General features: G+C 51.7%; 1 protein-coding gene across 1 annotated transcript in view; it reads left to right on the forward strand.

Moving 5' to 3' along the window:
- The window catches only part of Plcg1 (phospholipase C gamma 1), a 32,178-nt gene extending 15,435 nt beyond the window's left edge, over nt 1-16,743 (forward strand). Inside the window, exons 2-32 of the mRNA XM_028868389.2 lie at nt 1,226-1,378; nt 1,485-1,578; nt 1,713-1,760; nt 4,243-4,327; nt 4,423-4,506; nt 4,724-4,758; nt 4,956-5,028; nt 5,108-5,209; nt 5,407-5,525; nt 5,614-5,699; nt 5,771-5,891; nt 6,486-6,654; nt 6,933-7,055; nt 7,134-7,235; nt 7,317-7,504; nt 7,801-8,001; nt 8,075-8,194; nt 8,273-8,453; nt 9,114-9,191; nt 9,946-10,049; nt 10,267-10,363; nt 10,616-10,685; nt 11,374-11,531; nt 12,910-13,006; nt 13,134-13,358; nt 13,434-13,582; nt 14,498-14,612; nt 14,727-14,888; nt 14,997-15,085; nt 15,189-15,373; nt 15,563-16,743. Of these exons, the coding sequence (XP_028724222.1) occupies nt 1,226-1,378; nt 1,485-1,578; nt 1,713-1,760; nt 4,243-4,327; nt 4,423-4,506; nt 4,724-4,758; nt 4,956-5,028; nt 5,108-5,209; nt 5,407-5,525; nt 5,614-5,699; nt 5,771-5,891; nt 6,486-6,654; nt 6,933-7,055; nt 7,134-7,235; nt 7,317-7,504; nt 7,801-8,001; nt 8,075-8,194; nt 8,273-8,453; nt 9,114-9,191; nt 9,946-10,049; nt 10,267-10,363; nt 10,616-10,685; nt 11,374-11,531; nt 12,910-13,006; nt 13,134-13,358; nt 13,434-13,582; nt 14,498-14,612; nt 14,727-14,888; nt 14,997-15,085; nt 15,189-15,373; nt 15,563-15,605 (3,656 nt within the window). The 3' untranslated portion in view covers nt 15,606-16,743. The remainder of the gene's footprint in view (nt 1-1,225; nt 1,379-1,484; nt 1,579-1,712; nt 1,761-4,242; nt 4,328-4,422; nt 4,507-4,723; nt 4,759-4,955; nt 5,029-5,107; nt 5,210-5,406; nt 5,526-5,613; nt 5,700-5,770; nt 5,892-6,485; nt 6,655-6,932; nt 7,056-7,133; nt 7,236-7,316; nt 7,505-7,800; nt 8,002-8,074; nt 8,195-8,272; nt 8,454-9,113; nt 9,192-9,945; nt 10,050-10,266; nt 10,364-10,615; nt 10,686-11,373; nt 11,532-12,909; nt 13,007-13,133; nt 13,359-13,433; nt 13,583-14,497; nt 14,613-14,726; nt 14,889-14,996; nt 15,086-15,188; nt 15,374-15,562) is intronic.
- Nucleotides 16,744-21,216: the final 4,473 nt, after the last annotated feature.

A 21,216-nucleotide genomic window follows, 5' to 3' on the forward strand; every position in this document is an offset into this window, starting at 1 on the left:
ATGTACTCAGGAGGACTGGTCAGAACGTTTTAAGTCATACCCAAGCTGAGGGAAAGCTCTCTATCAAGCCTGAATCTCTCTTCCCAGGCTGAGTATTTACCTCTGACCAGGCTCCTAGCTCGTTCAGGGATGAATAGGTGTTCAGTCAAGGGACAGTTGTGGCAGGGCCTCTCACATCTAGAGTCTCAGAGTGCACATCCAAGCAAGTGCTGGCCCAGGAACAGCTCCCTCCGTGTGGCACACTCTTCCTGCACCTTCAGTGTCACGGTTGGTCTTGCCAGCGTCCTCTCTGGCCCTCTTACCACCCTTACCATCCACTGTGGAACAGTGCATGGGGACAGTTGTCTCTCTGCCAAGATCACAGTTAACCTCAGTCCATGCAGCACAGCGCTCCACTCTCCTGAGAAACGGACAGACCCCTAGCTCTTTAGTTGGCGAGTCTGCAACCGGGAGGAGTTAAATGTGTCACTAGCTTACAGGTGCGCTGTCTGTCACTCAGGTTAGTAGCCAGAATGATCATTTACCTCTCTGGCCCGTGTACTTGCCTCACCTTTGCTTGTGAGAATGGGTGAGCAGTTGAGAACCCCTTGGTAGTTGAGATAAAGATACCAAGCCACACAGGTGCAAGATGCTTGGCATTCTTGGACAGCCTTGGCCTTAGCTAGAACTAGGCCTTTGCTAAGACTGGTTTGGGCATGTCTTTGGGGTGTGGGTCATTTCAGGATTTGCCAGTTTTCTGGGCTTCCTCCAAGGTTCTGTCTGGGATTCTGAGACCAATCTGGACTTGCCCTGCCTTGCCTCTGGGACTTTACAATTGGGCAGTTGGGTATGTGTATTGTGTATTGTGTCAGAAAGTGATCTGTAAGGAACTGCCCTTGGATCTCTGTTTTTCCTTCTGGAGTCCAGCTCTGCTCCAGGTACAGCTGTTTAGCCTGTACTCCCAGCAATGGAACAAAGATAGGGAAGGGTTAACACATACACCTACCTTCCTGTCCCCAAAGAGCCTTAGTCCTTAAAAAAAAAAAAACAAAAAAACAAAGGCCTACTCTTAGATAAACCCAGCTCTCTCTCACCTGGAACAACTATGAGTGGGTCCGGTCTGCCTTTTTATGGTCCATTCCCTGAGGGAGGTGCGTGTGGAAATGACTGAGAAAAGCATGCTGTGCTTTCTTTGATACTGGCTGTGAGGATCTCAGCCTGGCCTTGACCTTTACTACCTTTCCAGTTGATATCCGTGAGATCAAGGAGATCCGACCAGGGAAGACATCACGAGACTTTGACCGCTACCAAGAAGACCCTGCATTCCGGCCAGACCAGTCACATTGCTTTGTCATCCTCTATGGAATGGAATTCCGCCTGAAGACCCTGAGCCTGCAAGGTGGGAGATGGCTTAGAGGAGGCGAGGTATAGGGAAAGGGAAGGCCAGGCTGCCCTTGCTCTTGTGAGAGGATGTGCCATTAGCGCAGCTTCTGTTCTGCTCACAGCCACATCTGAGGATGAAGTGAACATGTGGATCAAGGGCTTAACATGGTTGATGGAGGATACATTGCAGGCAGCCACACCTCTGCAGATTGAGAGGTAAGACCAGACGTCTTGGAACCAGGGGAAAGGAGGCAGAGACTTACGGCCTCTCCACAGACAGTAACTGCTCTTCTCCCCAGGCTTTCCCTTAGTTGGAGAGGGACCCTCACCCCAGGCTTCTTTCTCTGCAGGTGGCTCCGGAAGCAGTTCTATTCAGTGGACCGGAACCGTGAGGATCGGTAGGTGCTTAGCTGGGGTTTGTGCCCAGCCAGTGGATAGAGGTACCCAAAGTAATGGTGTGTGTGAGCCAGAGGGCCCATAGAACTGAGCTACCTTGAGAGGGGCTAGGGCTTCTGACACAAGTAATTTACACTGCTGAGAGTGGGGTACAGTGCTGGCTCTGGGTCCTAGGAGGGTGGCAGGCAGTCCAGTCAGGAGGACCAAGGGATGGAGGAAGCAAAGACCAAATGGTACACTCTGTATGCAGCTTGTACTGTTGCAAGGCTCTCTGATAGTCCCCAGAGGCAGGACGTCATGGAAGGTGCAGAGGAGTGACCTGCTCTGGCTTAGAGTTTGCTCAGTGTCCTCAGTATGATTTCTGTTGCTATAATGATACACCATGACCAAAGAAACTTGGGAAGGAAAGGGTTTATTCAGCTTACACTTCCACATCACTGTTCATTACTGAAGGAAGTCAGGACAGGAACTCACACAGGGCAGGAACCTGGAGGTGGGAGCTGATGCAGAGGCCATGGAGGAGTGCTGCTTATTGGCTTGCTCCCCATGGCCTGCTCAGACTGCTTTCTTATAGAACCCAGGACCACCAGCCTAGGGATGCCCCCCCTACCCACCCACAGTGGGCTGGGCCCTCCCCTATCACTCACTAATTAAGGAAATGCCCTGCAGGCTTGCCTACAGCTGGATCTTAGGGGGCATTTTCTCAATTAAAGGCTCCCTTCTCTCCCTAGGACTCTAGCTTGTGTCATGTTGACTTAAAACTAGCCAACGTACTCAAGATCCCACTGCTGAGTAGAGGGCTCTTAAGACACTGTTCCACCATTCTGGGTGGAAGGTGAGAGGGCTCAGGTGGGGTGATATTGGTAGGAAATAGCTGCGTTTAGGCTATACTGTTTAAAATTATATTAAAAAGAATTTCCTAATCCTTTGATTTCCGGATGTCAAAGAGTCCGAGTTCAAGATTTCAACTTGAGCAGCTGGAAATTGAAGTTGCCATTGGCTGAGACAAGAAGATGGTGGGAGGCACACATTGTCGGAGCTTAGGGTTCAGTGTTGGTGTGAGGGTGTGAGTTTTATGATGCATAGTAGATGTCCAGGTAGAGATGTGGAGTCACCAGGCAGGTAGAATGGGGCTGGAGGCAGTAACATAGGTGTGTGTACAGATGAAATGGAAAGTCTTGGGGGCAGAGACGGTCACACAGGGACCCAGATAGCAAGAAAAGGAAGAGGTCCTGTGGCTGACTCCAGACTAGTAGCACATGAGAAGCCAGGGAGGGGGGAGCATGTTTACCCTCATGTTTGATAACATTGTAGGAATAACAGCTTCAGCCCAGTGGTGAGCAGCTCAGGGGCCTAAAGGGAGTGAGTGCAGATGAGTCTAAGAGTTTCACCATGGAGGAGAAGGAGGCAACTGTTCGAGAAGCAGGCAGGGAAAGACCAAAGGAACAGCTTGTCTGTATGCAGGTGGGAGAGGTGGGAACTAGGGCTCTGTCTGCACGGTGGAAAATGGGGCTCCTGGACAGCACCTCCATGGCTGACTGAGGTTCAAGTGCCCCAGTGCCCCATGCAGAACAGACACTCTAGAGTAGTGGTTCTCAACCTGTGAGTCATGACCCCCTTGGGGTCAAAGGATCCTTTCACAGGGATTGCTTAAGACCATCTACATATCAGATGTTTATATTAAAACTTATAACAGTAGCAAAATTACAGTTACGAAATAGCAACAAAAATAATTTTTTGGCTGGGGGGTCACCATAACATGAGGAACTGTATTAAAGGGTTACAGCATTAGGAAAGTTGAGAACCACTACTCTAGAGCATTCAACCATTGGTGCAAATCTGAGCCTTAGGGAATTTTGGTCCTTCCTGCCTGACTCTTAGGCCAGAGGAGAGGCGTGCCCCCGAATTCCAATACCCAGTCCCAGGAAAGTATCCTTTTCCATCTTGTTGTTCATCCTGTTGACAGGTCCTTGTCCTAGCCCCCATGCCTAGAGGGTAGCTCTCTCTGATATTTTTTCCTGGAGCCAGTTACTGTCCTGCCTCAGGAGTGTGCCCAGGCAGCAGAAGTTACATGTGGCTAAGCATGCCCATGCTTTGCTCCCTGCTGCTTATTCTGGGGTGTAGATGAGCCTAGAGGCTGTGGGTCTCAGGATATCCCAGTAGGCGGCAGACATGTGAGTGGGCACTGCCCTGTTGTGGACAGGCAGGCAAGATCAGAGCTGGGGCAGCTGCTGGAGACGGTGTATCCTTCCCCTCTTGCCTGACTGACCTGCTTTCCTGAGTTTGGTCACTTCTAGAATATTGAGCTTTTCTTTATTCACATGCAGAAATCGAGGCTCAGAAAGGAAGGGACTCCATCTGTTACACCATGAACTTTGACCCAGTGTGCCCTTAGGACTGCAGGTTCCCAGAGTATAGCTGTTTACTGGTCCAGTCTTAGGTGGTCTCAGCCTACAGATCAGAAGGATACCCCTTTTTTCTCAGTATATCAGCCAAGGACTTGAAGAACATGCTGTCACAGGTCAACTACCGGGTCCCCAACATGCGCTTCCTCCGAGAACGGCTGACGGTAATGGACACTTGGGGCTATCTACTGGCAGGGCAGGGGAAGCCAGCAGCTCCTCCTGAGGGGCCTGACTGACAGTTCTGCTCTGTACTATGTAGGACCTGGAACAGCGCAGCGGGGACATCACCTACGGGCAGTTTGCTCAGCTGTACCGCAGCCTCATGTACAGCGCCCAGAAGACGGTGCATGAGCCTCTTACCCTGCCCTGCTCTTGCCCCAACTCCCCCACCTCCTCTCCTAGCCCTGCTGCCCTGCTGCCCTGCTTGGGGGCTTCTGGGTGCCATTGCTCCAGCGCCCCCACCCCACCCCGGGCATCTGGTCCCTAGCCTTTTTCCTAAGAGCCCCTTTCCTGCATGGTCTGCCAGGGCTCTCTCCCTGACCAGATTCTGTTTCCTGCAGATGGACCTCCCCTTCTTGGAAACCAGCACTTTGAGGTTTGGTTTGGAACAACTGGTTGGGGTTCTTCTCTGGGTGGTTCCAGATCCAGGTGGGAAGCAGTTGGGGTCGGGGTGAGGCATGGTAAACCATTGGGTGTCTCCATTAGCTGGGAGTCGCAAGGGGCCCCCGTCTGTTCATAAGTCAGCCAGCTGCAAGTCAGCCAGCTGCAGGCACTTCTGTTCTTTCCCTGCAGGAGTGGGGAGCGACCGGAGCTCTGCCGGGTGTCCCTTTCTGAGTTCCAGCAGTTCCTGCTTGAGTACCAGGGGGTATGGCTGGGTCAGGGAGTGAGGCTGAAGGGTGGGTTCATCATTGGAGGCTTCTTCCATGACTTCCTCTACCCACCAGGAGCTGTGGGCTGTCGACCGGCTCCAGGTGCAGGAATTCATGCTCAGCTTCCTTCGAGACCCCTTGCGAGAGATTGAGGAGCCATACTTCTTCTTGGATGAGGTGAGCCCCACATTCCCACCATTCTGTTAGAGAAACAGGTGGGGTGACCAGAACCCTCCTGTGCCCTTGAAGCTGTTGCCACAAACTACTCCCATGTTGCCAGCACAGTTGAGGGTGAATGCACTCTTGTGCACCCACTTCCGTCCCAAGTGGCAGCTAGGACACACTGTCTTTTTCCTCCACATTCACCCCTGTAGTTTGTCACCTTTCTGTTCTCCAAAGAGAACAGTGTGTGGAACTCCCAGCTGGATGCCGTGTGCCCAGACACCATGAACAACCCCCTCTCTCACTATTGGATCTCTTCCTCACATAATACGTGAGTATGCCTCTCTGCGTTCATCCAGCCTCTTCTAGGGAGGGAGGGAGGCCCAGCAGACCACATGTGTCTCCTCTTTCTTATCCAGATACCTGACAGGGGACCAGTTCTCCAGTGAGTCCTCCCTAGAAGCCTATGCTCGCTGCCTGAGGATGGGCTGTCGCTGCATTGAGTGTGCGTTGGGGCTAGGGGTTGGAGGGGGAAGGTGAGAGGCTTGCCTGTGTGACCATGATGATGTTCCCTAGTGGACTGCTGGGATGGCCCAGATGGGATGCCAGTCATCTACCATGGGCATACTCTCACTACCAAGATCAAGTTCTCAGATGTCCTGCACACCATCAAGGAGCATGCCTTCGTAGCCTCAGAGTAAGTAGGTGTGGAGGACATGGGCAGCCTCTAGAGGGTCCTCTCGCTTCTGGAACCCCTCGCATGGCTTGCCCCCACTCTCTGTTCTTGCTTAAGCCAGTTTCCTGAGTTCTTGCCTCTGCTTCCTGCATCTCTGGCTAGCATTCAAGTTCATCTCATCCTCAAAAAACATTTCTGTAACTGGTCTCAGGTCAGCTCCTTTCCCTTCATTGCCCAGGAAGAGTGTGTTCCCTATGAGCCGTTCTCAGTTCCTAGCAACCACCAAGCCTGCAGTCCCCAGTCTCTCCAAGTACTCAAAGGATCCTTAAGCCACATTTGGAGGCTGCTTCTCATCTTTCCTGATGTTTAGTGGGGAATGTCTTTCGACAGGGCAGCCTCATAATTAGACCAGCTAGGGCTCCCTTCTGCAGCCACGTCCTGGTTCCCGCTGCCTCCTAGCTGCTTCCTGATGTGCCCTTCACATGGGTGCCTATCTTCTGAGGGGTCCTGTGGAGAAGGCGCCCCAGATCCTGGGCTCCCATCATTTTGTTCTGTAAGGAACTATTTGGACTGAGATTTGGCCCAGCGTAACTGTACTTCCTCCTTGCCCTTCAGGTACCCAGTCATCCTATCCATCGAGGACCACTGCAGCATTGCCCAGCAGAGAAACATGGCTCAGTACTTCAAAAAGGTGCTTGGTGACATACTCCTTACCAAGCCCGTGGACATTGCTGCTGATGGACTTCCTTCGCCCAACCAGCTCAAGAGGAAGATCCTTATTAAGGTGTGGCAAAATTGGTAGGAAAAACCCTGAATTAAGAGATGGGACTAGCCGGGCGGTGGTGGCGCTAGCCTTTAATCCCAGCACATGGGAGGCAGAGCCAGGTGGATCTCTGTGAGTTGGAGGCCAGCCTGGGATACAGAGTGAGATCCAAGACAGGCACCAAAACTACACAGAGAAACCCTGTCTCAAAAAACCAAAAAAACAAAAAACAAAAAAAGAGAGAGAGAGATGGGACTAGGCGTGGAATGGGTTTGCTGTGACCTGGTCTGCTTCCACAGCACAAGAAGCTGGCTGAAGGCAGTGCCTACGAGGAGGTGCCCACTTCTGTGATGTATTCTGAGAATGACATCAGTAACTCCATCAAGAATGGTATCCTCTACTTGGAGGACCCCGTGAATCATGTGAGGTCTAGCTGAGCCTGGACATGGTGGGGCCATATGTTAGACTCTGGCTCACACGTCTCCTTTGGTCTGTTCCAGGAATGGTATCCCCACTACTTTGTTCTGACTAGCAGCAAGATCTACTACTCTGAGGAGACGAGCAGTGACCAGGGCAATGAGGACGAAGAGGAGCCTAAGGAGGTAGAACTGTTCAGGGTGTGGGTTCAGTCGGAAGAGAACTGGGTGGTCACTGGGTATCTTTGCTGTTGTCCTCCTGTCTAGGCCAGCAGCAGCACAGAGCTGCACTCCAGTGAGAAGTGGTTCCATGGGAAGCTTGGGGCTGGGCGCGATGGGCGGCACATTGCCGAGCGCCTGCTCACTGAGTACTGCATCGAGACCGGGGCTCCTGATGGCTCCTTCTTAGTGCGAGAAAGTGAGACCTTCGTGGGTGACTACACGCTGTCTTTCTGGTAACCCACATCTAGCCCCGTACCTGTGTTTAGTCCATGCATGTAATACTCAGAAATAACTGGTTGACACTTCAGCCTTGAGTCTAGCGTTCCCATGGAACGTAATTCCTTCCTTCACGGGTGTGTGTGTACTTAAACATGCGCGTTTGATCTGTATGTCCTCCTCTAGTGCCTTCCCCACTATCCAAACTTCTTTGGCGAATGGCCTCCCCTTTTGAAACTCTATACTTGCCTAGTTACATATTATTTGGGGCTCTGACCTGTTTTTCATCCCTCTCTCATCTGTCTTTCCTCAGGCGGAATGGGAAAGTCCAGCACTGCCGTATCCACTCCCGGCAGGACGCTGGGACTCCAAAGTTCTTCTTGACAGATAACCTGGTCTTCGACTCTCTCTATGACCTCATCACACACTATCAGCAAGTCCCACTGCGCTGCAATGAGTTTGAGATGCGCCTTTCAGAGCCTGTCCCCCAGACCAATGCCCACGAGAGCAAAGAGTGAGGAAAGAGACAGGGAGGTGAGCGGGGACGTGGGTAATTCTAGTCAGGGCCTGACTCTGTTGGTTTTCAGGTGGTACCATGCAAGCCTGACCAGAGCTCAGGCTGAACATATGCTGATGCGCGTACCCCGTGATGGGGCCTTCCTGGTGCGGAAACGAAATGAGCCCAACTCATATGCCATCTCTTTCCGGTGAGGCCTGCTGCATGGGTGTGGGCTCTTGCTGGGGTCTGGACTGTCTTCCATGCTGACTGTCGTGTCATGGTGAAGGGCTGAGGGAAAGATCAAGCACTGCCGAGTCCAGCAGGAAGGCCAGACTGTGATGCTGGGCAACTCCGAGTTTGACAGCCTCGTTGACCTCATCAGCTACTATGAAAAGCACCCCCTGTACCGCAAAATGAAGCTTCGCTACCCCATCAACGAAGAAGCCCTGGAGAAGATTGGAACAGCTGTGAGAGGGCTGGGCCCTGGGGGGGTGGGCACAGCAGTGTAGCTGGAGGATACCCATAATTAATAATCTCTGCATGTGCTGAAAGCGAGTCTGGGGGTGTTTGGGGTTCACAGGGAGGTTCTGGGAGTAACTGGGAGCCATGGTGTATAGCTAGAGGGAGTGGAACCTGAGCCGTGCCTGGACATTCAGGCAGATCCCCTTGAGCCAAAGGGTGGGTAGCAAGGTCTGGGAGCTTACCTGGGGAGAGGTGTGCGCACATGGGCTCGGTCTGAGTGTGTTGGGCTGAGAGCAGGCTAGGTACAATTGTATCGATGCCTCAGGCCTGCAGGAAGGCCTGGAGGGCAGACCTAGGTTTTCCAAGGAAGAGGGTTTGCTGGACCTCTTCCTGACCTTGGGTTCCCTGAACAACTTACTGAGTATGTGGGGCTGCAGGCAGCTCAGGAGTAGTCGGCATTGAGTTTCCAGGGGCCGGGGGCGTAGAAAGGAGGGGGCCAGGTCCCGATGGCCACCCTCTCACTCCCTTGGCGTCGGGAGTGAACTGGGGTAGACAGCCTATAGAAGAAGGCCGGCTGTGCTTCAGAAAGCAGGCAGGTGGGAGCTAGCAGCCGCTTTTAGCTCAGTTCTGGGGCGTTAACAGGTCACAGTGTGTCCTCTCTCCAGGAACCCGATTATGGAGCACTGTACGAGGGCCGCAACCCTGGCTTCTATGTGGAAGCCAACCCTATGCCAACTTTCAAGGTAAATATCTGTCCTTGACACAGGAAGCCAGGAGGAAGGAGGGGCCCCTTCTGCTTAGGGCTTGTATTTCTGTATTCTGGGTCCCGTGTGGTGTGGAGAAGTAAGTAATGGTTGTGGTTTTCTGAGACGCAGATCTGTGGTTGACAAGTGACCATAGCTCTTACAAGGTTGAACCACTCTCTGGTCCCTGTGTTTTGGGTTAGTGCTGGCCCTTTGTCACTCACTGTTCCCTCAGAGTGACCTCCATGTCTTCCATGGATAGAACAGAGGCTACATGGCACACTGGCCAGTCCTTCCCTTCATCATGAAGATTTATTTATTAGACACATCTTCTTGGTTTTGCCCTTTTCTTTAATGTGGCAGATTGCCCTATCCCTTACTCCTTCTCTTCAGCAGCCAAAGTGCCATCAGAGATGAGTGAGGGTCTGATTACGTAGGGAGGCACACAGGACTGCACTTACTCTTATTGGCCCACCAGCCTGGACTCCTAGGAGCAGACCCAGGGCAGGACTCCAAAGCCTCCACCTCGGTGGCCAGAAGATTCCCTGGAGAAAGCCCTCTGTCTTCTTATCTTGCTTGCCCTGAAGCTTCCCATAAGGCAGCATTGAGAACTGTGTCTCACAGTGCTTGCTAACAGTGACACCTCCCACTGGCATAAGCCCAGGCACATCTGTGTACATGTGCTACACTGGGGACGCGGTGGGCAGTGCCCCTCTGCTTTACTCCACACAGCCCCGTTGTCTTACCTCTGCAGTGTGCAGTCAAAGCCCTCTTCGACTACAAGGCCCAGAGAGAGGATGAGCTCACCTTTACCAAGAGTGCCATCATACAGAATGTGGAAAAGCAAGATGGTGGCTGGTGAGCCAGGCCCTCCAGGCTAGCGAGTCTGGTGGTGTGGTGGGTGGGATAGGTGTCCAGGGCTTCTGTGGAGCTGGCACTGAGAATACTGTAACAGTATGCTTTGAGAGGATCTGTCTCAAGTTCAGTAGCAATGTCTGACTTATGTGTGGGAACCCCCAAGATCTTGTGGGAGTGTGGGGTGGTTGCCGGAGTCAGTACCCTATGGCTCCCACAGGTGGCGAGGGGACTATGGTGGGAAGAAGCAGCTGTGGTTTCCCTCAAACTATGTGGAAGAGATGGTCAACCCAGCAATCCTAGAGCCAGAGAGGGAGGTATGTCTGGAACCACACAGTGTCACAGGTTTCCGTCCCCAGGTTCTCTTTCATGTGTCTATCACACCCAGACCCTCCTGTCACATGTGAGCCAGTTGCACATCCTGTGTGGCCACACTCCTAGTCTCCATTGTACCTGTCACACTTGGCTGGTCATGAGTATATCCAAAGGATAGTCGCACACATGCGAAAATCCCCTCACTGGTGCATGCAGCAGCCATTCTGACTATCCTGTGGCTTTGCTTCCTACAGCACCTGGATGAGAACAGCCCACTGGGGGACTTGCTGCGGGGGGTCTTAGATGTGCCAGCCTGTCAGATTGGTGAGCTCCAGTTCCTGTCTCTTGATTCCTCTAGTGTCGGTGTGCCCTTGTGGTTCCTCCTGCTCCTGGGGAAGAAGCCAGTGGCTGAATCCCCAGAGGCTACTCTTACACTCTGGTACCCTGCATGCTTACCCTATGCCAGATACAGTAGACTGAGAAGTTGGCAGAGATGCTGAGTACAAGCTGACATCCAGTCCTAATGGTTTAGGCCACAGAGTTGTGACAGAGGCTTGAAGATAGGATAGGGCAGGGGTTAAAAGGCATGGCCCCAAGGAAGAGGTATGAGTCACAGCTGGGTTGGAGCCTTGCCTCCACCACAACTACTGTATGTCTGAGCTACAGTATCCTCTGTAAACTGGGTCTCTAAACTAGTCTTGCTTGCTTATAAAGTCTGGCCAGGAAGAAATGGAATGAATTCTTTTGAGCCAGTGTGTAAGGCAGCAGTTCTCATCCTGTGGGTCATGACCCCTTTGGGGATCACATATCATATATTTACACTAAAATTCCTAACAGTAGCAACATTACAGTTTTGAAGTAACAACAGTAATTTTATGGCTGGGGTCACCACAGCATGAAGAACTGTACTAAAGAGTTGCAGCATTAGGAAGGTTGAGAAGCACTGGCTTAAGGTGTGGAGCGAAGGACAAGAGCGAGCATTCCTAGCCCTGTGTTATTTCACCCTCAACAGCCATTCGTCCTGAGGGCAAGAACAACCGGCTCTTCGTCTTCTCCATCAGCATGGCATCGCTGGCTCACTGGTCCCTGGATGTTGCAGCTGACTCACAGGAAGAGCTGCAAGACTGGGTGAAAAAGATCCGGGAAGTGGCCCAGACTGCAGATGCCAGGGTGAGAACTGCCACAGTTTGGAAGGTGCTGCTGGGGCCTGTGAGGGCAGCATGTGGGCCTGCCAGGGAGCCAAGGCCTCTAGCTCCTCAACTAGCTCCTCTGCAGAAGGCAGCATACTGCTGGTTGCTGATGTGGTCTGGCCTTAGGATGAGGGACCCAGAAGAACAGACTCAAGACAGAAGTGTGATGTACGTAGGAAGTGTTGAACAGGAGGTACTCTGGACCACCTGAGTGAGTCTTTATAAGGCAAGAGGTAAGAGAGGTCCTGGGCTGGCAGCGGCAATAGAATCAGGCTTAGAAGAGATGAGGTGGTGAAGGTAGGAAGAGGGCTTAGGTAAACATTTGTACAGAGTGTGTGCCTGGAACAGCAGGCAGAGAAGTTGCAGTTACCCACGGTAGTGGGACTCGGCTGTGCTGATGGCTTCATAGGTGCAGTAACCATCTGTAGGTATCCGTTGGCTTTAGCAGCCACAGATACTCCTAGGGACACTATGGAGGTCTGTTAGTGGCATGACTAGGTTGAATGGCAGTGGGTGGTAGGGAGTCTGGAGTGGCTAACCATGAAGAGCTGGGAGTTGGAGTTTGTGGATAGTGGGTAGCTTGCATTTGTTTGGAAGGAACCGCTTTCTGGAGGGAGCCTGGCCTCTTCCAGTGAGCCTGGTGAAGCATTTACAGATGTACAGGAACTTATGCTTTGCTGTTCTAGTGCATTTGGTGAGCAGATCTGTGCCTGATTTGGAGAACAGATACCTTGAGCCAAGCAGGGAGGGGTTGAGATGTGGAGGATTTTGTCAGTGTGTCCTGGAGGGCAAGGCACCGAAAGAACCAGTGGCTGAAGGGCTAGATCCTGAGTCTAGGCTAGAAAGAGAAGGTAGAGTATAAAAATATAGAGGAGCAGAGTCGAGGGTCTGAGTAGGCTGCCGCTGAGATAGGTATGGGAGGAGGAAGACTGTGTTGTCATGGGGAACTGAGGTGGTAAAGATCATCTTAGGCAGAGTCATTGCCAAGTGGGCTTAAGGCCTGAGCACTTCAGGGAATCAGGAAGCAGTGTTCTTGCTGAAGGATGAGGCTGGGTAAAGAATGATCAGAAAGCCTTACTGGGAAGGCCTTGCCCACCTTGAGCTTCCTGTGAGGTCATTTAGGACATAAGTTATGGTGAGGCTTCCATCCCAAGGGTTGGGGAACAAGTGTGTCCTTGGAGACAAAGAAAAAGAACAATTTTGTGCTGAAACTGGGAACCAGTAGTTCTGTCTGCTGGTATTTGAAAGGTGCAAGGGGAAGGGAGGGCCCCAGAATACCTGGTGTGGGTGTGCCCAAGCTGGCAGGAGCTTCCTTCTCCTGGGCAGGGCTCTAGCCTGGGCCTTGTGTGTCTCACCAGCTTACTGAGGGGAAGATGATGGAGAGGAGGAAGAAGATTGCCTTGGAGCTTTCTGAGCTTGTGGTCTACTGCCGGCCTGTTCCCTTTGATGAAGAGAGTAAGGCGGGGCCAGGTGTGGTGTGCAGGCGCCTAAGGGACTGGTGGTATGAGAGGGGTGTTTATACCCTCTCATACACACACTGCCCAAGGAGCCTGCTCTGTACATGTTCTCGCTGTTTGCTCAGAGATTGGCACAGAACGTGCTTGTTACCGGGACATGTCCTCCTTTCCGGAAACCAAGGCTGAGAAATATGTGAACAAGGCCAAAGGCAAGAAATTCCTTCAGTACAATCGGCTGCAACTCTCCAGAATCTACCCCAAGGGTCAGCGGCTGGACTCCTCCAATTATGATCCTCTGCCCATGTGGATCTGTGGCAGCCAGCTTGTAGCACTCAATTTTCAGACCCCAGGTGAGGAGGTCCTCAGTGGGTGGGGAGAGACACTTAGGGCAGTTTCATTGGACACACTGTAATCCACTCTTCCAGACAAGCCTATGCAGATGAACCAGGCCCTCTTCATGGCCGGTGGGCATTGTGGCTATGTGCTGCAGCCAAGCACCATGAGAGACGAAGCCTTTGACCCCTTTGACAAGAGCAGCCTCCGAGGTCTGGAGCCCTGTGTCATCTGCATTGAGGTGGGTGTATTCATCTGGGTGCTTCAGGGTGGGGGAAGGTGTATGAGGAATAGTGATACTAAACTTGATAAGAAGTTGGGGACCAGGTGGGTCAGCATAAGTGGGGAAGGGCATAGAGCCAGAGGTAAGCAGCATTTTCTGCCTTGAGTTGGGGAAGGGAACTTATCTTGGACTATTCTTGAGCTTGTAGCAGAACTATCTTAAGTGGAAAGCTAGCTACAGGTCCTCAGTTAGGCCAGGCTGACCCTGGCCAGTTTTTGCACAAAGAGTCAGGCTGTCTACTTATTAGCCATAAGTAAACTACCTGGTAGGAAGAGTCTGGTCAGAGTGGCAAAAAGCAGGCTGGAGGGGGCATGTGCTGAGCTAGGCTCCTGTCTGCAGGAGCAAGCAAAACCTGAGCTTTCTAGAGCATAACCAGCTGCCTGGCCACCTTTCCCGGTCCCTAGAATAGAGCTCCCCAGCATGTCCGGTGAAAAGCTCTGACAAGGCTCAGCCCCACCCCTGCCATGGGAATCAGCAGGGGTGGCCTGAACAGAGTCTGGGAAGAACAGGGACAGCCTATGGCCCGCTGGACACACCTGGGAGTGTACAGAGCCATAGATGACATGACTGCTACTTCCCAGAATGTTTCCCCTGAAGGGAAACAATTGAAAAGATTCCCACGTTGGAACAGACATGCACTTAACATGAAATGGAGTGCAAAATGCACACGACACTTGGCTAAATCTCAGATTTTTAGAGCCAACAGCTTGCTCTGGATTGGAACAGTGATGAGCCTAATGGGCAGCACCTTCGGGGCCCAGCAGGGGGCATACTGCCTCCACGGCACATTTGCTCCCCACGCCTCTGCTGTGAGGATGTTGGGAGCAGGAAGACAGTCATTACCCCATCTTTGCCTGCCTGCCTGCCTCACAGGTCTTGGGGGCCAGGCATTTGCCGAAGAATGGCCGAGGTATTGTGTGTCCTTTTGTGGAGATTGAGGTGGCTGGAGCGGAATACGACAGCACCAAGCAAAAGACCGAGTTTGTAGGTCAGTCAGCCTTCCCCCATTACCAAGTCATTCTCCTGGGGTGACAAAGATCTCTCTCTACCAGTCATCCCCAGCCTCTTGATGTGGCCTGAGCTTCTGCCCTTGTTTCCACAGTGGACAATGGACTGAACCCCGTGTGGCCGGCTAAGCCCTTCCACTTCCAGATCAGTAACCCCGAGTTTGCCTTTCTACGCTTTGTGGTGTACGAGGAAGACATGTTTAGTGACCAGAACTTCTTAGCTCAGGCTACCTTCCCAGTGAAAGGCCTGAAGACAGGTGAGGCATCTTCCTTGACATGGTGTTCTTTGGTCTTGCTGTCTGGGTGGAACTGAGCCACTTGCTTGACACCTGGTAGGTAAGCTGAGAGCCAGGCTTTTCTCCTAGGATACAGAGCAGTGCCTTTGAAGAACAACTACAGTGAAGACCTGGAGTTAGCCTCCCTGCTCATCAAGATTGAAGTTTTCCCTGCTAAGGTAACTGCAGCAGAGTGAGCAGAGAACCCACCCCACCCCCACCCCACACCCCCCGAGGTGCAGAAGAGACCTCAACTTCTGAGCACTTCCCCTCACTGAATAGGAGAACGGTGACCTCAGTCCCTTCAGTGGTACATCCCTAAGGGAACGGGCCTCAGATGCCTCGAGCCAGCTGTTCCATGTCCGGGCCCGGGAAGGCTCCTTTGAAGCCCGATACCAGCAGCCATTTGAAGACTTCCGCATCTCCCAGGAGCATCTCGCAGACCATTTTGACAGTCGGGAACGAAGGTGAGGGAGGTGAAGGGGAAATTGGCCAGTGTGGGAACTCGGAGGAGGGGTGCTGGAGCCAGAAAGAACAGCACTCTGTGTTAGGTCAGTCCTTTGGCAGTTTTCTCCTTTGAGGAAAGCAGTAACTGTGTGACTTTGGGTTGTCCTGTCTGGCAACAAGGCCAGTAAGGACACTTTACTTCTGTTCAGGGCCCCACGAAGGACTCGGGTCAATGGAGACAACCGCCTCTAGTCATGCCCCCACCTTGATGGAGAGCAGCAGGTGCTGCCCGCCTTGTGGAATGCCATGAACTAGGTTCTCTGGGAGCGGCCCACTGTAAAGCCTTCCTGGTCTCGCAGCCTGGAGCCTGGATTCCAGCGGTGAAGGCTAGACAAAACCAAGCCATTAATGAGATGTATTGTTTTGGGCCTCTATGCCCAGCTCTGGGTGAAGGCAAAAAACTGTACTGTGTCTCGCATTAAGCACACATATCTGGCCCTGAATGTGGAGGTGGGTCCTTCCATCTTGGGCCAGGACCAGGGCGGAAGCCCCTTGGAGAGAGAAGTTGCCTCAGTTGGTGGCATAGGAGGCTTCAAGGAGCTGCTGACATTCCTGAGAGTGGAAGAGGAGGAAGAGCCTTGCTGGGCTAGGGAAACAAAGTTTACATTGTCCTGTAGCTTTAAAACCACAGCTGGTCAGGGTGAAAGAGTAGATGCCCTGCAGTTTGGCCCTGGAGCCAGGACGGAAGAATGCAGGGCCTAAGGAGAAGGCTCTGCCCTGCCCGAGGAGGAAGACACAGCACAAGGGCACGCTGCCCATGGCTGGGGATGCCACTCAGCCTGAAAGATACAGGGGATCATGATAAAAATAGCAGTATTATTTTTTCTTCTTCTCAGTGGGAATGTAACTAAGTTATTCAGTCTTGCCCCTCACCCTGGAAGGAAAGCCTCAGCATAGAGCCTTTGGGAACAGCCGCTCTGTGGGGTGGCTGTATTGGGGGTGCAGGAAGAGAGAAGAGCAATGACTACCCTGGTGAGCTTTTTTGTTTTATGGCAAGGAAGACTCAGTATGCTTTCCCTTAGGAATGAAATGGAGAATAGGTAGGTGGAGTCAGGCAGTAGGTACCGAATGAAGCTGCTGCTCCACGCAGCTTCTGTGTAGCTGGTAAAAAAGATGCAAAGGAGATGGGAATGTTGGGAAGGCAGCCTCACCTCTGAGAACAGAGGCTGGGGTCCAGGCCCGTGGGCGCAAAGGTGCCTCAGCATAGCCAGCATTCAGCACACGCAAACCCACTGCCCACGTTTGGGCTCAGGGTTGGCCATTTGCTAGTTCTGCTGCCCTCTTAAGATCTGACTGCCAAATAAATCATCCTCATGTCCTTTTCTTTTAACTCGTTCGTTTCTTGAGGGCTCAGGAAAGCATGGTGATTGATTGGGAATAGAAGCAAGTGTGGTATGGCATCCCTGGAGACTTCTGAAGACACGCAGCTCTTCCCCGTGGCTCTGAAATGTGAGGCTGCCTCTGCCACTTCATCTGTTAATGGTATAGCTGAAGCTCACCCCACCTAGGAGCAAGTTCAGTCTTCACTGCACAGAAACCTATTTCAAACAAGTAGTGTTTGGCTACGTGCTGCCTGTTGCTACACCGCTTGCCTCTCTAACTGCCAGCTTCTGTGCCTACACCATGCTGCGGAAGGCCTGGCTCTCCCCGAGGCTCTCCTGCAGCACTTTGCTGGAGCAGGACAAAACTATGGCACAGTGAAGCAGTGTGTACCTGTGTTGAACTAGCTGCTGACTCAGGTCACATAGCACCAAGTACTTGAGTGCTGGCTGGTTTATAGTGGTCATCTAAACCAGTAGTTCTTAACCTGTGGGTCGTGACCCCTTTGAGGTTGCATATCAGATACATTCCAATAACAGTATCAGAATTAGTTATGAAATAGCAAGGAATAATTTTATGGTTGGGGTCCCACAACATGAGGAACTGTGAAGTTTTCTTATCCTATCACAGAAAGGAAGGATCCTCCCCCACACGGGAAACAGTGGGTGGGATTCATCAGGAGCTCTGAGTTCACATTCGAGTCTGGCCTAGGAGAAGGTAGGAGCCATGTGTGCTGGTCCTCAGTGTTGATGTGTGACATCTTTGCTTGGTGCTGAGCACTTAAATTTTCAACTGATAGCTCCATTTCCTGAGCAAGTCTTCCAGGAGCAGCTCAGCTCTGCTTTCCTTATGCAGCTTCACACCCTGTGGTTCACTTGTCATTACATCTTATCCCATTTCCTTTCCAGTTGAGTCTTGATCCTTCTCTCGGTGAGCAGACTTAAGGACCAGTTTCATCTCTTAAATCGTTTAGGTGATCCTGACTGCTGTTGACTGACCCAGAATACCCAGCAAAGGGGACAAATGTTGGGGAAGGAGAAATGACCTGGGTCTTAATGTCTTGGCACCTCCTGGCTATCTTGCCCGATGCATGCACTGTGTCCCTACATTCGACAGCTTGGGTGTAACATTGCCTTCCATCTAGTGGGTTATGACCTGTAGAGCCTCAGCCATGTAGTGCCTAAACACAGGTGCATCTGAGAAATACGGATACTGGAGCCTTGAATTCAAGCTCCTTGGGTCATGAAAATGAGTGGTCAAGTTGAAAACCACTGACTTTGGCAAAAGAAACCAAAAGAGTGGGGTTGGAAAGGAAGTCAGTGGTACCGGGAACACAAGCCAAAAGAAGTGTCCTTGTGTTTGGCTACCGGGCCAGGAACAAGTAAAGAGGGATCACTAGTGAACACTTACCAAGAGAGCATTGCTTACAACTTCAGGAATATTCTGCCTCTTGCCACAGACTGAAAGCCCTGGGGTCAGAAGGCAGAAACAGTTTGTGGCCTTTACTAAGAAAATTCATTTACCAGGTAGCTGTGCCTTTAGTAAAAAAAACTGGAGCCAGACTCAACCTTGAACTTCAGCTGAGGACTGGGACTTGACAGCCACTTATCATTCAACTTATCCATTATCTCTGACCAAGTCAGATTTATTGAAGGGTGATGAGTGTGAGGTTACTTTACCAAACTTAGTGACCAAAACAAGCCCAGACCTGCCTTTATTTTAATGAAGTAGATCTGGCCCTTAGAGGCTTCCCCAGAGGATGTATGGCCATGGCCAGGCTGTTCTTACTAGTAATCATGTGCAGGTAGCTCCCTGCTGGCTGCTGCTGCCATCTCCACACCCAGTGTGTTCTGGATCTGCCCACCAAGGACTCAAGAGATAGCTCCATGGTATTAACTAGTTTAGTCAGTCCAGTGACCTGGCCCTTTAGATCCAACACAAAGCAACTCCTTTAGGACCCAAGCTGGCCTTGGGAAAGAGCAGCCCCTGATGCTTGTTCTTTCCCAGGTGGGTTTTCTTCAGGAGCCCCTTTCCTTGTGTGATAGGCCAGTGTGGTCATCCCAACAAAATTAAGTTGCTTTGAGTCTTGGAGGTGTGGGTTTGACCCTGGTCCTCTAGAAGGCTCCCGAGTCTCCTGTATAGTGATAAGCTCTCCTTAGCAAACAGCATGTTCTACTGGCGACTCTTCTCATCAGAAAAAGGAACAAGAAAGCTTGCCTGTGTCCTATGTCTCTAAGATCAGACTTGGTTGGCTCTGCACAATTTTAAAATTCCACAGTTGTTTCACATGGAAGCCATCAGAGTTAACTCAGTAAGGCAGAAGACAAGTGAATTGGAATGTTTTCCCTGGGCACTGAGGGGAGCCCTAATAGCTGTTGATTTTAAGGTCAGGTTTGCAAAAATAAATCAATAGAGGGGTTTTTAGCTTTTTATTAATTTCCCCACCACATACACACACACACAGTCAGCAGATAAGAAATGTCTGTACATTTTTATTTAGGAACAGTCAAAAGGTTGGAAGTACCACTGAGGCCCACTCAAACTACATAAGCAGTTTTGTCCCTCATCCCATCCCTTATCCAACTCTGCAGATACAAAATCTAGGAAATGTGCAATTTGCATCTTAGAAATAGCAGCATCCCCATGGGGGACCTTAAGAGGCCCAGAGACTCAGCCCAAGGAGGTCAGCCCTGCACCTCCTACCAGACACAGCCCACACCAAAGGCAAAGGCTGTCTTTCTATTCAAATGTTTCCCAGGGTAAAGGGTTCCCACACTCCAGCAGGTGTGGCCCATGCCTGCCTGTAACTCAGTGCCTGGGAGGCAGAGGCAGGAAGAGTGTCCAAGTCTGAGGCCAGCCTGGTCTACAAAGTGAGTTTCAGGCCAGCCGGGGCCACAGAAAATTCCCACCCCACAAAGGCCTATGTGACAGAATAAGCTATTTCTCAGTTTGCTCTCATAGCTGGTCACAGTAGCAGGTGACCCTCCTGCCATTAAACAGGACAGCTGCCCCCCACTTAGCACCAGGACAGTCACTTCAGCTGTTCCTGGGAGACAGGAAGCACACCAAAGGCAGACTGTTCAAGTCATTCACCAGTCACACTTCTCAGCAGTCTGGCCCCCGAGAATAAAGCCATCCACACTGAGATCAGAACATGAAGCAAGTGCCGGAGGACCAGGAACCAGGACATTGTCAGCAAGGACTCTGCAGGCCCTTGGCAGCCTCCCCAACTTCCCCAAGGGCTGTGTCAGGACAACTGAAAGAACAATAGTCAGCAGGGGCCAGAGAAAGGTTGGCCTGTTCTCTCTGTTTAATAACATTGTGACACAGTCTGACCTCCCTGGCAAAGCTGAACAAAGCAGGCCACTCAGAAGCATGGGAGAGAGATCACTGCCCTAGTGACCACTGCTGCCCTTGGCCCACCCAATTTCACAAGGAGCAACCCAACTCATGCTGGAACCCTGCTGAGGAATGGGTGCTGGCTCTCATTGCAGCCAACCTCCTCACATGGGGCCCTGACCTGAGCCCAAGAAGCTACAAGAACAAGACCAAACTGTGAGGGCAGGAGCTAAGGACAATCTCTAAGCGCAAACTGCAGGTTAACAGAGACCACATTATAATGGACTTTCCCCAGATGGACAGGGTCTCTTCTGGGACTTGCTTGGGAAGGACCAAGCACTGGCAACTTTCTATCTTCAGTGTCTGAGCAGGCATTACCATAGACATTTTACCTTCAACTCCAGTTGTACAGAGTACGGCAGCATCGTCCACCTTCCATAGAAGGGAATACATGTCAAAAGGCATTGACCAAGAAAAGCTGTTAACACACAGGTGCCTGTAAATGTGCACAGTCCACCAATCTCTTGACAAAAGAAGCAATGATAGCAGGTCACTGTGCAGGTCCCTCTCAGGTGTCCTAACTTGCCATCCGCCCACCCTTGTAAACAGTAGGAAGACACCATGCATCTAACGGTCCCTGCCAAATAGCTGTTCTCCCTCTGCTCTGCCTGGTTCCTGCCCGAGTAAGAGAGGGTCTAGCCCAAGGAGGGCAGAGACATCGGAGTAGAAACTACCCTGAATCCATTCAGCCCTGCAAACCATAACAAGAGACTGAAAAGGGAAACAGGCACCTACTTCTGTCCTTTGGCAACCCGGGTCTGCCTGAGTCTCGTTCCCAACCCCTGGTTTTCCACCCTTGCTCCAGACTTCAGAGGACTTGGGAAGAGGTGCTCCTGCTAGACCCTGAGCTAGAAAAACCTGTATTGTTTTTCAAGTCTGGAGGACCAGGTCCTTAGGATTGCTGGCTAGTGTTGACAAGCATTCAGACCCCAAAGCAGGTTCTCAGTCCTAAGACCATACACTCTGTGAACTTTATAACCAAGTGCAGGTTCCAGGCTCTCAGTGCACCTGGGCTTGCCACTCCATGCAGCCATCCTTAGTGGCCAGGCACTAGGAACACAGACTCCAGCAGAAATGAATTCTG

This window comes from Peromyscus leucopus, chromosome 4 (assembly GCF_004664715.2).
Source record: "Peromyscus leucopus breed LL Stock chromosome 4, UCI_PerLeu_2.1, whole genome shotgun sequence".
NCBI classification, from domain to species: Eukaryota; Metazoa; Chordata; class Mammalia; order Rodentia; family Cricetidae; genus Peromyscus; species Peromyscus leucopus.